Genomic DNA, 19,678 nt, shown 5'->3' with positions numbered 1-19,678 from the left:
ATCCATTTCTTGGATGTTGAGATATTCTTTCTCTCTCTCTCTCTCTCTCTCTCTCTCTCTCTCTCTCTCTCTCTCTCTCTCTCTCTCTCTCTCACACACACACACACACACACACACACACACACACACACCTACCCTGATTATTTATATCCATGCACAGGACATTGCATTGCTTCTTGCTGAAATTCATCTTGCTGGTTTCTGCCATTTATTTCAATTTTGTCAGAATCCTTCTGAATACTGAAACTGTCTTTTAAGGTATATGCTCTTCTACCAGATCCTAGAACAATGTCCAACCCTTCAAGGATGATAGATAGATAGATAGATAGATAGATAGATAGATAGATAGATAGATAGATAGATATAGATAGATAGAGACAATAGTTCTTTTTATTGCTTTTAGATCAAGTCAATATCTGTCTATGCTACAAACTGGCTGATCAATAAAGTCCATATTGCATTTTGTATCAATAAACTCACTGGAATAATTATCTGAGTGTAATGGAAAACAGAGGCCCATGCAAACATGTGGGATAAATGCTTAAGAAGTAGCATTAGTCCCACATGTTTGCATGGGCCTCTGTTTTTCCATCCAGTATAAACCTAATGACTAAAATAATCCATTCTGCATTTTTACATACAAGGTCAAAGAATGGATTTAAGATATGTTACCCCAGACAGTTACTGTTACTTAGCTGCCACTCAATTAATATCATAAATAGATCATTGAGTGATTTTAATAGGAACTACTGTATGATCAAGTAATTTAATCTGGATCCAAACCATGAAGGGTGTTATGTTGTTTCTTTCCCTGTCAGAGATTAGATTTCTTTTCTGCAGCCTCATAAATTGTTTGCAATGAATGGTGTGGTGGCCTAGGGATGAAGCTCTCATCTTACAATCAGGAGGCTGTAAATTTAATCCTAGAAAGGCAGGGCTAGATGAATCAAAAGTTGGAATTAAGATTGCCGGGAGAAATATCAACAACCTAAGATATGCAGATGATACCACTCTAATGGCAGAAAATGAACAGGAGCTAAAGAGCCTCTTGATGCGGGGGAAGAAGGAGAGTGCAAAAGTTAGCTTGAAATTCAACATTAAGAAAACCAAGGTCATGGCATCCAGCCCTCTCAATTCCTGGCAAATAGATGGGGAAGAAATGGAGGTAGTGACAGATTTTGTCTTCCTGGGCTCCAAGATCACCACAGATGGGGACTGCAGTCAAGAAATTAAAAGACGCTTGCTCCTGGGGAGGAAAGCTATGGCTAGACAGCATACTAAAAAGCAGAGACATCACCCTGCCAACAAAAGTACATATGGTCAAGGCCATTGTTTGTCTGGTTGCAATGTATGACTGTGAAAGTTGGACCATAAGAAAGGCTGAGCGCAAAAGAATTGATGCCTTTGAACTATGGTGCTGAAGAAGACTCCTATGAGTCCCTTGGACTGCAAGGCGATCAAACCGGTCAGTCCTAGAGGAGATCAACCCTGACTGCTCTTTAGAAGGCCAGATCCTGAAGTTGAAACTCAAATACTTTGGCCACCTAATGAGAAGGAAGGACTCACTGGAGAAGAGCCTAATGCTGAGAAAGATTGAGGGGAATAAAAGAAAGGGACGACAGATAATGAGGTGGCTGGATGGAGTCACTGAAGCAGTAGGCATGAGCTCCAGAAGATGGTAGATGTTGCGTCCTTGGCGGGAAAACAGACACGAGAAGCAGCTGGAGTTCTCAGTTTCTTTTATTCAGCGTTCAGCTTACAGGAAGATGGCTTCAGCCTCGCCCAAACGCCTCGCAGCCTCTTATATAGCAACTCCCGGGTAAATGGGTTACTTTTCCCGCGCCAGCACCCGCGCATGCGCACGGCGCTGGCGACAGCCTGTCTGGTCCCGGGCAGCTTTGCACCTGCCCGGGACTGCCTGCAAACGCCCGAGCCGTTTGCAAGGCTCGGGACATAACACCCCTTTCCCCCGGGCTAAAACTACTACCAACATACAACATTTATTTTTATATGACATTTTGCTCCCCAGTGCTCCCACTGTTTACTGGCCTTTGCCTTGCCAGCAATGTTATGTAGTCTTCTAGGTACTTAGGAGATTTCTTTGCTCTCTGTGACCTTCTTAGCTGTGGGTTACTGGCATAAGTCCCCTGACTGGAGGGAGGCGTGAGCCTGTTCTCTCTATTGTGCCCTGGTGTCTTCCAAGGACTGTGCCCCGATGCCTGGCCTGCTTGCTTGCCCACCGGGCTCGTCAGGCCAGGGCTTCTGTTACTTTGTGACCTGGTTGACCTACCTAGCTGTAGACCCTCAGGCCCCTTGAAGTGATAGCCGCTGCTGGGCGTCTCTGTAGAACCTCCTAGGTCAGTCCAAGACCTGTCAGGAGGCTGTCCATTCCCTGAACCCCATTCTGTGTTCGGGCTCGTGTGGGTTTCTGTACTTTCCCAAAACTCAGGTGTTCCCTGATTTGTGCTAGGGTTGTTGTAGTCGGGACTTGGTTCCTCGACTAGCTCTGTGTATGTTTGACCCCCTGTAGGATTTGGGGTAAGGTCAGGCCAACTTTGGGATTGTGTGCCAGCTCTCTTGCGGGGAATGATTTGTTGGGATGCCCCGGGTATCCTCTGTGACTGGAGTGCTGTGTGACGTGTGTGGAACGTGAGTATGCCCCCGGGGTGACTCCCTGGCTGGAGTAGGCGTGGATGCCTGGTAGTTAGGTAGCTCATGGAATTCTTGTTCGGAGCTCTCGCGGAACCCTGGGATGGGCCGTTTGTGGCTCCTCAGTGGAGATGGGCAGCAGCTCGTTGCCCTTCCCTTTGCTCCAAAGGGTCCCCCTCCCCCCCTGGAAAAGACCCAGGAGTCTCAGCAGAAAAGTCTCGCCTAGAGCGAAGTTGGTCGATGTGCCGACGCAGGACACGACCGTTGTCCAGGGCAACCTCGTAGGAGAGAGGACCTGTGATCCTGGACACAGAAGCGGGGACCCATGTATGACCAGGCCCGTAATTGCGAGCCCAAACCGGGGCACCCACAAGTAGTTGTCTAGGTGCCCTAGGATGTGAGGTAGATGAAGGCAGTCTGTCCGGATGCAACCGGTCAAGTTTAGTAGTAAGTTGACGCCCCCAACGAAGTTCAGCTGGGCTTCTCCCTGTAGAAGTGGACGGTGTGGTGCGATAAGAAAGGAGAAAGTCAGCCAACCTGTGATGCCAGTCCCCGTAGGTGAGTCTCTTCAAGGCGTCCTTTGCGATGCGCACCATGCGTTCAGCCATACCGTTGGTGGACGGGTGGAAGGGTGCAGACGTGGCATGACGAATCATGTTAGCCTGTAAGAAAGCTTGGAATTCGGAGGAAGTGAATTGAGGGCCGTTGTCGACACAATGACATCTGGCAGCCCGTGTGCAGCAAAAATCCCCCTTCAGTACCTGAATAGTCTTTGCAGTGGTGGTGGATTAGACAGGCACAACCTCAAGCCATTTTGAATGGCTGTCAACAAGGACCAAGAAGAACTGGCCCTGAAAGGGCCCAGCGTAGTCAATGTGCACCCTAGACCATGGGGACTGTGTTTCCTCCCATCTATGCACAGGAGCTTGGGGCATCTCTGGGCGAGATCGTTGGCACAGGTGGCATGCGTGCACCTTAGCCTCAATATCTTTATCTAAAGCAGGCCACCACAAGTGGCTTCGTGCAAGAGCCTTCATACGGACAATGCCAGGATGACCCTCGTGGAGGGATTCTAAGACCCTAGTCCTCATTGAGGTGGGAATGACAACTCTGTTTCCCCAAAGCAGACAACCCTGAGAAAGGGACAGTTCGTTTCTTTTGGACCAGAAACTCTGAAACTCAGGACTAGGGCAGTGCTCAGGCCACCCGGACAGGACCCAGGAGCGGACACGTGAAAGTGTGTGATCTGTACCCGTTTCAGCGGTAACATCCCTGGCACTAAGAGGGAGCTCGGGCAAGGCTTGGATTGATAGAATGTTGACAGCTGGCGCGGGGTCAGCTTCTACTACTGGCAGAGGCAACCTACTGAGGCCATCAGCATGGCCCATTTCTTTCCCAGGCTTGTGGAGTAATGAAAAATCATATGCAGACAAGAAAATAGACCACCTAAGCATTCTAGGGGAAATGATGTGGGGAGTCTGCTTACGTGTGGTAAACAGTCCCAGCAGAGGCTTATGGTCAGTGAAGACCGTGAAATGCCTGCCATATAGAAAATCGTGGAATTTTTTAATTCCAGCAACAACAGCCAGAGCCTCCCTGTCTATCTGAGCGTAGTTGCGCTCGGCAGAAGACAGTGTTCTGGAGTAGTATGCAATAGGAACCTGAGTTCCATCAGACCTGAGGTGACTCAGGACAGCTCCAACCCCGTAGGGGGATGCATCACAAGCGATGCACACAGGAAGAGACTCGTTGAAATGTGCAAGAACACTGTTAGAAGTGAGCAAGGCCTTGACTTCTTTAAAGCAAGCCTCATGTGCTTGTGACCACAGCCACACAGCTTGTTTGTCTAGTAGCCTGTGAAGAGGCTCAGCTACACTAGCTTTATGTGGAAGAAAAGAATTGTAGAAATTCAGGAGGCCTAGGAAGGCCTGAAGTTCGGCCTTAGACTTTGGCCTGGGTGCTTGTAAAATAGCAGTTAGTTTGGATTCAGCAGGATGAATCCCAGCAGCATCAATTTTGAATCCCAGAAATTCAGTAGAAGGCACCCCGATCTTGCATTTGTCTTTTCTGAGCTTGAGGCCTGATTCCCTGAATCTTAACAGGACAGCCCTAAGTCTTTCAGCTAGAATGTGTGTGGAGTCTCCTGCAATCAAGACATCGTCAAAGTAGGGGCAGACCCCTGGTATACCTCGTAGTGTGTTTTCCATTACGCTTTGGAAAATCCCAGGAGCGACATTTACTCCAAACTGTAGCCTTTTTACTTTAAAGGCTCCCCTGTGGGTCACAATGGTCTGAGCTATGGCAGCATCATCATCAACAGGCAGCTGTTGATATGCTTGAGCTAGGTCAAGCTTTGCAAAAACACGCCCCCCCTTGAGAGAGGCCAGGATGTGACTGACCACAGGAACAGGATAGGCATGTTGCTGCAATGCCTTATTGAGTGTGCATTTGTAATCAGCACAAATGCGAATGTCCCCATTTGCCTTTAGAGGCGTGACAATGGGGGTCTCCCACGGGCTGGAATCAACAGGTTCTAGGATTCCCTGTTGGATTAGTTTGTCTAGTTCAGTGTCAATCTTACTTTTTAAAGCAAAAGGGACCCTTCTTGCTTTAATCCTAATGGGAGTGACAGTGGGGTCTAGCTTTAAGGACACAGGTGGTCCTTTGAATGTGCCCAGCTGGGGGCTGAAAACATCTGCAAATTCTTTGCAGACTTCCTGTAGGTCGAGTGTTTGTAAGCTGTTGAGTCCTGTGACGTGTATCCCCAGGGCCTCAAACCAATCGAGTCCTATGAGACTCGTTCGTTCACCCCCTACTACTAATAAGTCTAGTGGACCTTCAAAGCTCTTGTATTGCACGTTAAGGGTGGCCTCCCCCTTAACACACACTCTTGAGTTCTGAAAATCTGTTAATACAATATCAGAAGGCCTTAACTTGGCCTTAGACCCACTACTGGAACAAATCTTCCTAAATGTATGCAATGAAATGATGGACAGGGCAGACCCTGTGTCTAGTTCCATAGATAATGGAACCCCTTGTAGCTTCACGTTGAGTGACAGCTTTTTCTTCATGGGCTTGTGTGTGCCTGTTCTACAGATGCTTCTTCGCGAAGCGCAAAACCCTACCCTATTCTGGCTGGGGAATCTGGTACCTTTCAGGCGTTCTTCTTGGGGTTGTGCCTTTCGTCGGCTCAGACACACAGCTGCAATATGCCCTTGTTTGCCGCATGCCCGGCAGGTAGCGGAGCGGAACTTGCAGTCGGTTCTCCTGTGGCGACCTCCACAGCCGATGCACTTGAGCAGAGCCGAAGAGCTTCCCTTCTGGTTCTCTTCCTTCGCGGGGTGTAGACGGTCGACTTCCTCGTCCGGATCCTCCTCGGAGTTTCGTCGGACGTCTTCCTGGTGCACGGACGCACCCTCTGCACTGTTTCTGATCGGCCGCATGTTTTTGATGGCGCCGCCTGCTGCTTCTTCTGCGGTGACTTCCCTTAAGGCGTCTTGGAAGGATAATTCTTCCTTGGCAAAAAGTCTCTGTTGTAGCTCTCGATGCCTTAGCCCGCACACGAATCGGTCCCTCAGTCGTTCCTCGAGGTCCTTGAACTCGCAGGGCTTGGCGGCCTTCCGTAGCGCGGCGATGTATTCCTTGGCTGTTTCACCGGACCGTTGATCCCTCTGCTCGAAGGTGTGGCGCCATGAGATAACGGACACCTTGGGGTGGAAGTGCTCTTTCAGCAGCTTCTTCAGGTCTGCGTAGCTTACAGACTCTACTGGAACAGGTGCTACAAGATTTTCTGCGATTTCGAAGGCGTCTTGGCCGCAAACGCAAAGCAGGGTGGCGGCCTTCAAGCTATCTTCCCTCACTTGGTTTGCCTTGAAGTAGTTCTCCATTCTGGATACGTAGGACTCCCACCGCTCTGGATGTGAGACGTCGAATTCCGAAAGCCTTCCGATTTTCGCCATCTTCGGATCTTCAGGAGACGGGTCTATCAGCCAGCCTACCCCCGAAGGCGCACCGGATTGGCGGGCAGCTGCCGAGTCGACGCCGTTCCTCTTTCGCCGCTCAGGACTCCTTGGGTAAGCTTACACTTCTTCCTTTCCAGGTAGTGCAAGGCATCCCATCCTCGTCGCCAGTGTTGAGTCCGTGGCGGGAAAACAGACACGAGAAGCAGCTGGAGTTCTCAGTTTCATTTATTCAGCGTTCAGCTTACAGGAAGATGGCTTCAGCCTCGCCCAAACGCCTCGCAGCCTCTTATATAGGCAACTCCCGGGTAAATGGGTTACTTTTCCCGCGCCAGCACCCGCGCATGCGCACGGCGCTGGCGACAGCCTGTCTGGTCCCGGGCAGCTTTGCACCTGCCCGGGACTGCCTGCAAACGCCCGAGCCGTTTGCAAAGGCTCGGGACATAACAGTAGAGGACAGGAAGGCCTGAAGAAACATTGTCCATGGGGTGGCGATGGGTCAGATACAACTTCGCAACTAACAACAAAATGGCAAATATTTCTCTTTCTGGGTACAAAGAGAAAATATTTGCTGTGAGCTCCGTGGAGAAATTGGGAAGGGCATCCGGCCAGTAAACACTCAGCTCCATTCAGTTGCCCCAATTCCATCAAAATGCAAGGGATTACATTAAAAAAAAATGTTTGCAAAAACTTTTAAAATATTTAAAACATGATTAACTGCTAGTTTGGAAATAATCCCCTTGAAGGATTACATAAAGACTAAGGTCAAGATAAAGACTACTATTTTCACTATTTTTCTCCTGTTTTAGTGAGATTTTGTGAAAGCACATTTAAAATAAACAATCTCCCCCAAATGATTTCTAAAGTAATGGACTCTCTGAAAATTGTATCAAGGGTATTCCTAAATATTTTAATCAGGTAGTAGTGATCCTGTACAACAGAAATCCATTTTTCCAGAATCATTAGGCATCAAGAAATATATAAACCATAGCCATACAATATTCCTTAGAAAAATCAATTTCCCTCGTCTCCTTTTGAACTTCTCTTTCTTTTGCTCAGGAGGGTACTTTAACTCATTGAGAAGGTCATATATATTGATTTTCCATTTTGTCCAAGCGTTCACAGATCTTTCTCTAAGTCTCACTAGTGTTGTCTTATTGTAAATGTCACTTTTCTTCAAATATTGTGTTCTTTGTGAAAAAAAACAACAACACCTCAGCCTGGATTCAAATGGTTTGTAAGTGGACTACAGCTTGTAAAATATTTGATTAACAAATTCTTGGAGGAACCAATCTTACCTGAAAGGGGAAAAAAAAACCCATAAAGTCCTAAAACAGTGGTTCTCAACCTCCAACCGGTCGTAAGTTGAGGACTACTCAACCGGTCGTAAGTCGAGGACTACTCAACTGGTGCAGCACCATTTGCAGAATGGGACTTTTGGCGGGCTCAGCAGGGCAGAGACAGCCTGGACAATTCCTATTGGCTTTTGAAAGCCAATAGAATTAGACTCTATTCAAGAAAGTCTATTCTATTGGCTTTCAAAAGCCAATAGAATAAAAGGGAGTAGCACAGCTAAGGAAAAGGGGAAAAAATGGCGGACTGCGTTGTTTGGCGACCCCCGTGAAATGGTCGTTCGACCCCAAATGGGGTCCCGACCCACAGGTTGAGAACCACTGTCCTAAAAGTTCTGCTAAAACTAAATGCAAATTATCTACGACTAATCTTAAAATACTACCTAGGCAGGTATCATCTTCGCTTAAACCAAATATCGTTTTTTTTTTCCAATAAGAAGATATCGATCACAAGGAACAAAGAATATTTAAGGTGTACCTAGACAGCTCCATGCTAAATCCTCACTCAGTGAAAAAGACATAACTGTAATTTTTTTTTTAACCCCTGCTCCTTACTTTATAAATGACGCAAGAAACTGAAAAGTATGATTGGGACCTCTGTTATAAAAGTAGGTAAAATAATCAATGTCTATTACTGTAGGATTCCTGGGCTGTAGTAGTATCAGGAAATGTCAGTCTCCGGTGCAAACTGCCTGCAGATTGCCAGAAGGTGGTTAACTTGCAGCTGGAGATCTGACTGCACAGGCCTATAATGAAAAGGTCAGACACAGAGAAAATAGGACTCTAAGCACTGGCTAAGAATAAAGGAAGCGATAATGTATTTTTTTTTTTAATGCAGGTAGCCTTCAATTTGTCCTCAAGCCACAACGGAGCCAAAAATTTATGTTGTTCAGTGAGTTTTGCCCCATTTTACGATTTTTCTCCCCACATTTGTTACATGAATCACAGCAGCTCTTAAATTGGTAACACGATTCTTCCGTGAATCTGATTTCCCCATTGTTTGCTTGTCAGAAAGTCACATAGCTCCAGGACCCTGCAACCATCATAAATGTGAGTCAGTTGTTAAGCATCCAGATGTACTTCACGTGACTATGTAATTCACGCTGCAACAGTTGTAAGTGTGAAAAATGGTCATAAGTCACTTTTTCCAGTGCCGTTGTAACTTTGAACGGTCACTAAATGAACTGTTGTAAGTCAAGGACTATCTGTAGATAGCTTGGTGTTAGTAAGGAAAACAGAACAGGACATTGGTAGAGAGAAAGGGGTCTGTCCCAAAGATTAAAAATGGAAGAATGAAAACTCAAGAGTTAGGAAAACAACAAAATGTCTGTAGCTGTGGGTGCACACCTGCAGAGAGAATAAGATCAGAACTTTAAGCTGGAAGAAAGAGGATGGGTAGTCTAAGTAGAGAAAGGGAATAGGAGATAATGCCTAAGGCAAACAGGAGAACTCTCCATGAGTAAATAAGAAGTAGCAGAGGAAAAAACATAAGGCTTTCTTCCTGCAGCATTTTGCACAGCTGGAATTCTCTTCCTTGGGCCTATTAAAGAGGTGACAAAGATGGGATATAATAACATAAATAAGTAAATAAGGGCATTTTGTGAGGTGCAAAGGAATGATGAAATTGGTTGGTATTCTTAGCTAGAGTTGAGAGATGCTGTAAAACTTTCTCCAGCTAGGAAGAATCAATAAATCAGTTGGAGGAGGAAAAAAAAGGACTGGAGTCCTGACCCAGAAGAAGGGATTAAACAACTAGATAAATTGCTGCCAGAGGCTTCTGCAGTGAACACTTTGCCAAGGGCAGCGGGGAGAATTTGTTTAAGTATGTATGTGCTTTTTATGTATACCACACTTTTAAGGAGACAGTGGGGCTTGTTGAATATGAACTGCAAGCTTCAGCAAGCCTCTCCACAGGTTACACATGTTGGAAATTTATTATGGGTGATTTGCAGTTTAATCTGCCCCCAGCATGCTCCCAGTCAGTCCTTATGTCCAGATCAGAGCAGACATACGCCACCTTATTCAGTAGCAAAAAATATATAGTTGGTGGTTATTTATTAAACATCAGCACACATCAATAACACTTAACTAGCAAAATGGGCAAAAGGCAAGCAAAAGCAGAAGGAAGGAAGGAAGGAAGGAAGGAAGGAAGGAAGGAAGGAAGGAAGGAAGGAAGGAAGGAAGGAAGGAAGGAAGAGGAAGGAAGGGAGAAAGGCAAGCAGGAAGGGAGGGAGGGAGGGAGGGAGGGAGGAAGGAAGGAAGGAAGGAAGGAAGGAAGGAAGGAAGGAAGGAAGGAAGGAAGGGCGGGCAACTGGTAATCCCCCAGGCATTAGGGGCCAGTTGAGTGATCAATTTTGGTTATTTTGATATGTTGCTTTGTAGTCTAGGAGAAGATAGAGGGTTGTTATTTTTTTAAATGCTGTAGGCCACCCAGAGTGATGCTGTTGTGCTGTGTAGCCTTATAAATCTTGCTAATAAATAATAACAAACAGTCAAGAGATAAAAGGGCAGAAGACTTAATAACAGCATCTACATTCTCTGTATCTCTGCTGCAAAAGGCATAGAATTTTTCAGCATCCCTGGAATTAATACTAGCAACTAGTACGGAGAGTCCCAAAGAAAATTACTTTTTATGATTCCAGCTTTTACCCTTATTTGTATATAATGGTAGAATAGAGGTACATAGTGGGATATAATGAGCTTTCTTCTCTTCTGCACTATAGTGTATAATTTGATAGATGGAAGTGTGATGTATCCAACAACGACATTCTTGTACCATATAATATTTCCTATATATCCACAGATAGTCCTTGACTTAGAACCATAATTGGACTTAGAATTTTGGTTGTAAATCTTTTGTTGTTGTTGTTGTTGTTGTTAAGAGGCCTGTAGATTATCGCTCCACTCAATGGCTGTAATCCTGACCGTCCCAGTTGTGGTTGCTAAGTGACCGTGTGGGTTGTTAGGCAGATGAAGTGAGAAAACTGCATGCTTAAAGAGGGCAAACAGCTCTCCTCCATGTGCAGAAGGGAATTCCTATGCTATGTAAGAAAATGGAAATTTGGATCCAAAAAATCAGAGCTTTGTTTTACTGGTCCATCACAGGTCTTCCTCTCTCCTCTGTGGAAGGGAACCACCATGCTAGGCCGGAAAAAGGAAGCTCAGATCCTGAAGATGCAAGCATCCTTTTTCTGGTCCAGCATGGTGATTTCCCTCCCCTCTGTGTACTACCCTTTCTACCCTTCAGAAACATTGCATTTCCAGTCAGAAAGCTAGGAAACAAGACATTCCCGATGGATAGAAAGGCTGAAAAAAACTTGTATGGCTGGAAAGTTACAAACATTATTATTTCTGAACAATAGAAAGATTAGAAGAAGCTCAGAACTTTGGGATGCAAGCTGTTTTTTCCAGTCCAGTGATGGAATTCCCTTCTGCACAGGGGAATGGGACCTCTGGCCCTGGGGCATCCAAAAGATAGTTGTTTCTTCAGTCCCCAATAGAAGTATCTCCTCCATTATGAATAGAGGGGCCAGAAGCAGTTTGCAACTTTCCTTGCTGGCTTCTCCATTGACTTTCTGGGGAAACCAGCAGAGAAGATTGCAAATGAGGATCACATGATTGCAGGAAACTTGGCAACTAATCATAACTGCAAATAGAGTGCAAAGTGCCCAAAATGCAACCATGTGACTATGGAGGTGGGGCAGCAGTTTTAACTTCAAGGATGGGTCATAAGCAATTTTTCCTGAATCTCTTGTAAGTTTGAACAGTTGTTAAGCAACAATTCTGCCTCCAAAGGGTATTTTTTTCTAAGGCAATTATTAAAGTTGTTCTTGGTTGTTTACATTTAGAAGATGAACATATTTTTTGCTGAAGACCTAAGGAATCTCTACCCATCAACACCATTGGTAGAATAGTTTGACAGCAAGGTTGTTGTTGTTGTTTTTTAAAAAAGTAATTTCCAAAAAAAGGGTAAATTCAAACTCAATATCATTTTGGGTTGTGTTATAGTAGGGGCTACAATTCTTATCCTTCTCATAATGCTTGCTGCTTATTGCTTTTTTTGATACAAACATAATTTAGGGATAATCAATGTAATGAATGATATTAATCAACTATTTATCAATCATTGCATTTATTAATGAGAACTAGAGTCATACAGTACTCTAATCTAGGTTTGTTGCTGCTAAAATAATAATAAAAAATAATAAAATAACAAGTGTTCTACAAAACAATTAGTAAGACTTTTTTTCAAGATAATTTACAATAAACATATGCTTTTACAGATAGTCCTTGACTTACAACCTTTCTTTTAGTGATTGTTCAAAATGACAATGGTGCTGGAAAAAATGACTCATGGCTAGGGGTTACACTTATGCCCAGCATCCCCCTGGTCACATGACCAAATTTCAGATGTTAGGCCACCAGCTCACATTGGTGATGGTTGCAATATCTTGGGACCACATTATTGCCATTTGTGACCCTCCGGGCCAGCTTCTACAAAGTGAAGGCAATGGGGAAATTCACTAAACGAACATGGCAAAAAAATTGTAAAGTTGAGGAGGGTCACACGGTGACTCACTTAATGACTGTATCACTTAGTGATGGAAGTTTTAGCCCCAACTTGGCCATAAATTGACTGCAGCTTGCATAATGACAGTAGTTCACAGTTTACACTAAGCCAAAAGCCAAACAAAGATGCCTCATTACAGCTTAATACAATCTATGAATCTGCCTTTGTGATTAGGACGTTAGGGATAATTTACTAGTAACATTAGAATAGGAGTTAATCCATATGGCCACATTTGGGGCATTTCCCACATTTTTCAGCCCATGTAACTCACTGGGATTATATAGCTACTCCCACTGTTGGATTGTTTCTGTATTGTGCTAACATATAAACGCTACTTATCTGCACACAGATTAAGGAATTTATAACTCGGCATTTATGGACCCTAAACACAAGTACAAAAGGTATATTTTCCCTCTTTTGGAATATTTTTGGGATCACTGATATTTTGTACTCTTGCCTTGTAACCTTTAATACTTTAGAGACACAGGGCAGTTGCTTCATTTGTAGCATAAGCTTCTTGAGATTTATCCAAAACACTGTATTTTATTTGGAGATTTTTCTTTCGTTTACTATGTTACCAGCCTTTTCCCTTCTGATTTGGACAGCAGCATAGTTTCTATATCCTGCATATTTGCCTCTGGATGGCCACAACTCTGTTGATATTTAGAAATACTCCCAAGACCTGGCTTTTTCCTTCAGCACAGGACCCAAGTGTTAGTGAGTTTTATTAATAATTGATCCTGACATTGCAAGTTTTAATGCCTGGCTTTTTATGATTGATGTATTTTTTCCCCTTAATATTTAAAATTGACAATGCAACCAAAGTTACTTGGCAAATGGGTGACCACATACTGTACATAAGTAAATAAAATTTAATATTTAAACCTCAATAACAATGGGTTTTTACATTTTTTTAAAGAAATAAAGCTTGGTTTTGTTTATCTCACGAGAAAGATCCGTGGTGGCGAACCTATGGCACGCATGCCACAGGTGGCACGCAGAGCCCTTTCTGTGGGCACACGCTCCATCGCCCCAGTCCTAGGCCTTCAGCTGGGTTTTATAAAACCTTTTTGCTTTAGGCCTCCATGTGGAAAAAAAAAAGGTTCAATCAATCAATCAAGTTCAACTTCACACGGGAAAAAAAAAAGATCTCGCAAAGTTGGAATTGATTGAACTTTTTTGTCCCACCCAGTCTGTTACCACCGCAGCCACGCCCACTCAATGGGCCACACCCAACTGGCACCCGACGATACATAAGTGGGTTTTGGGTTGCAGTTTGGGCACTCGGTCTCTAAAAGGTTCGCCATCACTGAGACAGATTATCTTTCAAGAGGGAAGAAGTGCTATAGCTTTGTGTCACTATGTTACCTAGCCATGAATTTGAAATAATTTGCATTTGTCCTTTTAATTACTTGAAAGGCAATACAGAATGCAAAAGTCTTCTCACATACATTGAAAATTGTGGGTAGACTCCAGGTGAGGATCTCTTTGGAAGGTGGCAAGACATACTGTAAAACTGATTTCCGAAAGCAGCATGAGGGCTAGGATCTGAAGACTAAGGAGAGGACCTCATTAGAAATATATCAGATCTGCAGGCTTAGCCTGTGGGCTCAGCCAATCTACTATAGACGTATATCTCCGTGGGACTAGAAGAATGAAAAAATGAAAAACACTAGTAGAAAGAATTAAGTTTCAGTACTATCCCACTCATTTTTTTTAAATTAATCCAATTCCAGCAAAATCTGTCAAGTCAAATTCTCAGAACATCAGCCAAGTTCTAACTGAGTAAACGTATGTGAGGTTGAGTGAGGAGCATGGAGTATGTATTTTAGAAATTTAGACTGGTCAGCTTCCAGATTATAGACAGAGCTGATCACAATGTAACAACAAATATAACTTAAGCTTTATGTAATTTAATTGCTGCAGCAATGTAGCTGTTGCCCTGATGGCACACATATTTAAGGATTGTGTTGGGTGCTTTGAGGTCCTTTCTAGAGAGTTGCTCAATTGATTAATCTAGCAGTTGGAAATTTGAACATGCGCAACTCAAGTTCTTAACTGATTAATAGGCTTTGTATTAATTTTCCATCTAAAAGGAGACTTAAAATGCTTTCTAGAGAAGACTAAAATCTTATTTTTGAGTAGTTAATTTCAAGAGCAGTAGCTCTTCCTGGTTTGTCTTACTTTGTTGGATAGATTTATTTCATTCCTCTGGAGGCAAATTCACTGTTTTGATTTATTGGGCTTTTCATTTCCAATTGTATCCTTCCACAGTCCAAATAAAACCTTGGTTTAACTTAAACAGGATAGGGATTATGCATTTACATTATGGTGCAACTGCTAGTTCCCACTTAGATAGTCTTTAAAGATACTTTTATAACATCTTATTACAACTTTGACATATTTACTGTCAAACTACAAGTTTAACGTTGTAGAAAAATAAATAAGAAGCATAATATAGTACTAATGTACATTGTCTGTATGTGCATTGTCTCCATGTTTAAGACCAAGTATATTAAAGTATATTAAGAATATTTTAAAAAAAAGTACCATTCAAAATTCAAAACAGCAACCAATAGTTAAAAAGTATAATTAAAATACTATGAATTCTCTATTTTAATATAAAGTGGGAAAGAACAGGAGAGATTTCTGCCTGTCATTTCTAAGACAGCAAAGAGGCTAAGAAAATAGACCAAGAGAGAGAGAGAGAGTATTATAATGAAAATGACTATCACAAATTCCCCAATCTAATTACTTGCCTAATGTCAGTTTATAAAAAGTTTTCAAGTTCCTGAAGGAGGCTTTGGTCGTTTAGATTGTCTGGTTTTGAATGATTCTATTTAATTTACTTCCTGTTTAGAAAGTGATTTAGCAGAATCTCCAAAGAAAAGTACAGATACTCTCAGGTTACGACCATAACGGAGCCTACCCATTATAGTCACAAGTCACGTTATTGCCTCATTTAATAGTCCCAACTTCTGCTCTTCCCCTGTAATTGTTAAGCAGTTTACTAACTGGAGCATTGGGTGACTCAGATGTAGGGGTGGCCTGGGAGTCCTAGCGCAGGTCCAGGCTTCTCCGCTCCAGGCCTCCCAAGGTCTTCCCCATCCCCAAAGCACCCATGCACCACTTATTGAACCTTGGTGTCCCAACTGGATCTTCCAAGTTTTGGACTTGTGCTGGAGCCCATCCTCAGGAACTTCTCTCTCACCAGAATGAGTAAGAGAACACACATTGGATTGGGCTGTGCTGCATGGGCTCCAGTATGAGTCTGAAGCTTGGGAGATTAAATCTTCGGTCCCGGTGACGCCTCAGATTGGATCCTGCAGTATTATCCTGGGGCAGTGATGGCAAACCTTTAGAGACCAAGTGCCCAAACTGCAACCCAAAACCCACTTATGTATCATCGGGTGCCGTGTGGGCATGGACCATTGGGTGGGCGTGACTGCGGTGGTAACGGCAGATTGGGTGGGACTAAAAAGTTCAATCAATCAATTCCAACTTTGCGTGATCTTTTTTTTTCCCTGCGACAAGTTGAAATTGATTGATTGAACCTGTTTTTTTTTTTTTTTTGCACACGGCAGTGGAGGCCTAAAGTGAAAAGGTTTTTATAAAACTGAGCTGAAGGCCTAGGACTGGGGTGACGGCTCACGTGCCCACAGAGAGGGCTCTGCGTGCCACCTGTGGCACGCGTGCCATAGGTTCACCACCATGGTCCTGGGACATGTATATTTGCCTTCACGCATCACATAATGTATAATCTATATCTCTATGCTATGAGAACTTATGGGAATGCTGACTATGTATATAATCTGACAGCAATATATAACTAAAATAACACTAAAATGGTAACTACATTAATATCTCTCCGAAAATATTATATGGATTTGAATTACTATTGTATTTAAATCAGAAATTCCTTGGATCAAGTTTGTCCAGATGGATAACCAAGACTAGAAAATCAGAAGACTGCTCTAATAACATCTAATCATGTTCCGAAGTGGAACATAATCCTTGTATAAAACTACCCAAGCGTCGTTTTACATATCCTTAATAAAGCATACATTATTTATTTAACAATGGACTGCTTAACATTCCATCCTACTATTTTATTAATATTAATGTTGGGCTTCACAAAAAAACAACAACTGGATTTTGAAATGTATGTTTCCCAGATGTTGTCTTGGCTAACATCCAAAACAAATCAAATGATAAAAAAGAAGCCAGGTTGCATGCATAAATTACATACATAGGTAGGAAAATGATTATTTTATGCTATTTTAGAAAATAATATAAGCGTTTTCAAAAGAATTTTTTCTCATAAAAAATGTGGTTAACCTAATAATAATTCACTAGGTGTTTGCTCAAATTTTGATAATTCCAATGGGGGAGGGTTTAATCACACATACTGCTTGTGCAACTTGTAAATGTTTAATTTTCAAAAGATATCTAAGTCTTTCCCAGTTTCTTTTCTGGGATCCCTGAAGATACCTGCCAAAATAATTTTCTTTCTTTTTAATATTAGAACATAGCACAAAGCAAACTCTAGTGATTTGAGTGCTACAAGGTCAGTTATTTAAATATTCTTTCAACTATTCCTATATTGAGCCTATGAAATTCAGAATTAACCTACAAGTCCACCAATCTAATGACGGCTTAGTGCTAAAATGTAAAGATCAGCAGATATAATTGATTGCTCTATCCAATCAATCTGTCTTAATTATCTTAGGGAATCCAGATTGTTAAAGATAAATCTGATACCTGGGTATAAATAAATTCAATTATCTTTAATTCAGAATGCAAGAAGAACAATGATAATAGAGAGCTAGTATGGATGAATGAACTGATGAGATCTGAGTTTCCACACATCATGGAACATGGGTAAGTTCATATTAATCAAAATAATTCAATTTAGAATGCCTTGAAAGAAAGTTCTGAGCCTAGTTGGCAGAGATGAAATGCTAAAAATGTGGGGTTTTTTTTAAAAAAAGCAATCAAAAATAATATTGTAAACACTTAGCTGTCATTCTTTAAATAATTGTTAAGGACGATGTGTGTAAAATTGAAGATACAGAGTTGAGAAGAATACTAGGACTCTGATGACTTGGCTTTTAGAAATTTGTCAGAGAGGAGGCCTCATAAATTCTCAACTTACCTTCACATCTTTTACGTTCATCCTTGTTCCTTCTTTTCCAACAAAGATGTCATCGATGTCAACAAGAATATATCTGTCCAAGGATAATGTAAGCCTTTTTCCTGTCAAGAAGGAGATGGCATCTATAAAAATAAGTTTGTGCAGCCAAAAGTTCAAGTTGTTTCCAAAAAGGACTCTTTGAATTCCATCATGAAGTCCCAGGTCCTGAATCACTGTAGCATAGAGATTAAGCTTTGGAAGTGATGCTGGGAATGGTTTGGAAGCTTGAAATTCTGTTAAAAGCACTGGTTGGTAAGTAGAATGGTTATATTGGAAAACAGTCCAGTCATCACCAGGTAATGGGCCTTTTTTAATCTTTGGGGCTTTGGTTATACGCAAAAGAGGGGACTGGGGGTTTACTAAGCAATCCTGCAGAGCTATATTGTTGTAAAGATGTAATGGGAATCCTTTAAGCTGAGTACTTAACAAACTATTCTCATTGGCTTTATGAAAACCAATTATGCTAACACTGTATTCCACACAGTATTTTTCCAGGAGTTCTCTGTTCCACGAATCCATGGATGTGTATTTCAAAATATTTTCATATACTACAAGGATGTATTTCCCTTTGCCATTATCAGCCAGGGGTGGAATATCTCCTTTCCCAGATGCAATCACCATATGATACTGAAACCGACTAGACTCCAGGATGGCAATGATGTCTTGGCCAAGTTGAGAGTACTGGCTTTCCACAAAAAGCAGCACCATAGCATCAGTCCTGGTTGGATCAATTGGCTTCACTGTTTTAAGTTCTAGGGTTCTATAGGGCAAAAGTTTCAGATCTTCACACTCCATTTCTCCTGTAGTATCAGTGAGGGCAATTTCTTGTTTGTGACCTGTATACAAGTAATAAGCAGAAATGACTATGCTCACTAAACAGAAGGTGACTAAGAGAATTACGAGTGTTCGGAAACTTCTACGAAGTTTCATGATCACATTCATCTTTGTATTGTTTTGTTTTTTTGCTGCAGGGTATTTCTTTTGTTTCATCTCCCCCAGACTTCTGACAACTGGCTTCTTCCTTTTAAAGTGCCATCGTAAATAGACCACAAGATGGTATTAATACCACTCTCCAAATATTCATGTGACCATTGCAATTCATGTATTGGGGAAAAAGTGAAGACTATGAAATTTCAGATACTGAAAGTCCAAAGAGGTGGAAATCTATATTGAAAGCTGTGTTCTTTGACTGCACCAGTTGCCAATAATCAATGGAGGAGACGCTTAGCATTATCTGTAACAAAGTGGAAAATTAGAGTAGGTTAAGAAAATCCATACAGCAATTAAAATGTGTTAATTAAATAAGCTAGTAACTTCTATTAAAAGAAAAATAAATCCCACCTATGAACATTTTTATTGATTCCGAGAGAGATGATGACAAGGGGATGACTTCCTGGTAAAATTTATGTGTGAAGAACATGCTTATCATTTACAGTTGTTACCCAAAATACCTATTATTTACTTCAGGCCTATATTTATCATGCTACATAAAAGTACAGTTCAACAGTATTTCTCATATTCTATAAGACACAATAATAAGCACCATTAGCTGAATTTTTATATAAATTTATACTTCCAGGTATCAGAAATTCATATTATTAAAACCTAGGCAACAAGAGAAAATGAGAGAACCATTCTCATTTTATTTATTTATTTATTCATAAAATTTATTGGCTGCCCATCTTACCACAGGGCAGCTTGCAATCTTAAAAGATATATGTATATGTACACTAAAAACATAAATAAGTTAATATTTATGTTATTATATGTTAATAAAGAGCCCTGGTGGCAAGTGGTTAGAATACAGTATTGCAGGCTAACTCTGTCCAGATCTGTGTATCAATCCACCTGGAGGGTTAACCTATTGTGGGGATTGTGCAACCATGTGTCTTCCCTGTGGGGGAAAAAGAAGAGATGGTGAACCGTGAGGATGCTGCATCAAAGCCAGAAGGCA

At 42.1% G+C, this 19,678-nt stretch overlaps 1 protein-coding gene across 3 annotated transcripts in view; it reads right to left on the bottom strand.

Moving 5' to 3' along the window:
* NDST4 (N-deacetylase and N-sulfotransferase 4) overlaps positions 1 to 19,678 on the bottom strand; it is a 144,414-nt gene that overhangs the window by 104,188 nt on the left and 20,548 nt on the right. For all 3 annotated transcript variants that reach the window (XM_039346990.1, XM_039346991.1, XM_039346992.1), the window contains exon 2: positions 17,686 to 18,958. In XM_039346990.1, the coding sequence (XP_039202924.1) occupies positions 17,686 to 18,714 (1,029 nt within the window). In that variant the 5' untranslated portion in view covers positions 18,715 to 18,958. The remainder of the gene's footprint in view (positions 1 to 17,685; positions 18,959 to 19,678) is intronic.

The sequence above is a fragment of the Crotalus tigris genome, unplaced genomic scaffold, assembly GCF_016545835.1.
Source record: "Crotalus tigris isolate CLP2741 ecotype Arizona unplaced genomic scaffold, ASM1654583v1 scf7180000018043.2394770, whole genome shotgun sequence".
Classification (NCBI taxonomy): Eukaryota; Metazoa; Chordata; class Lepidosauria; order Squamata; family Viperidae; genus Crotalus; species Crotalus tigris.
This window is presented reverse-complemented; position numbering and strand designations above follow the sequence as displayed.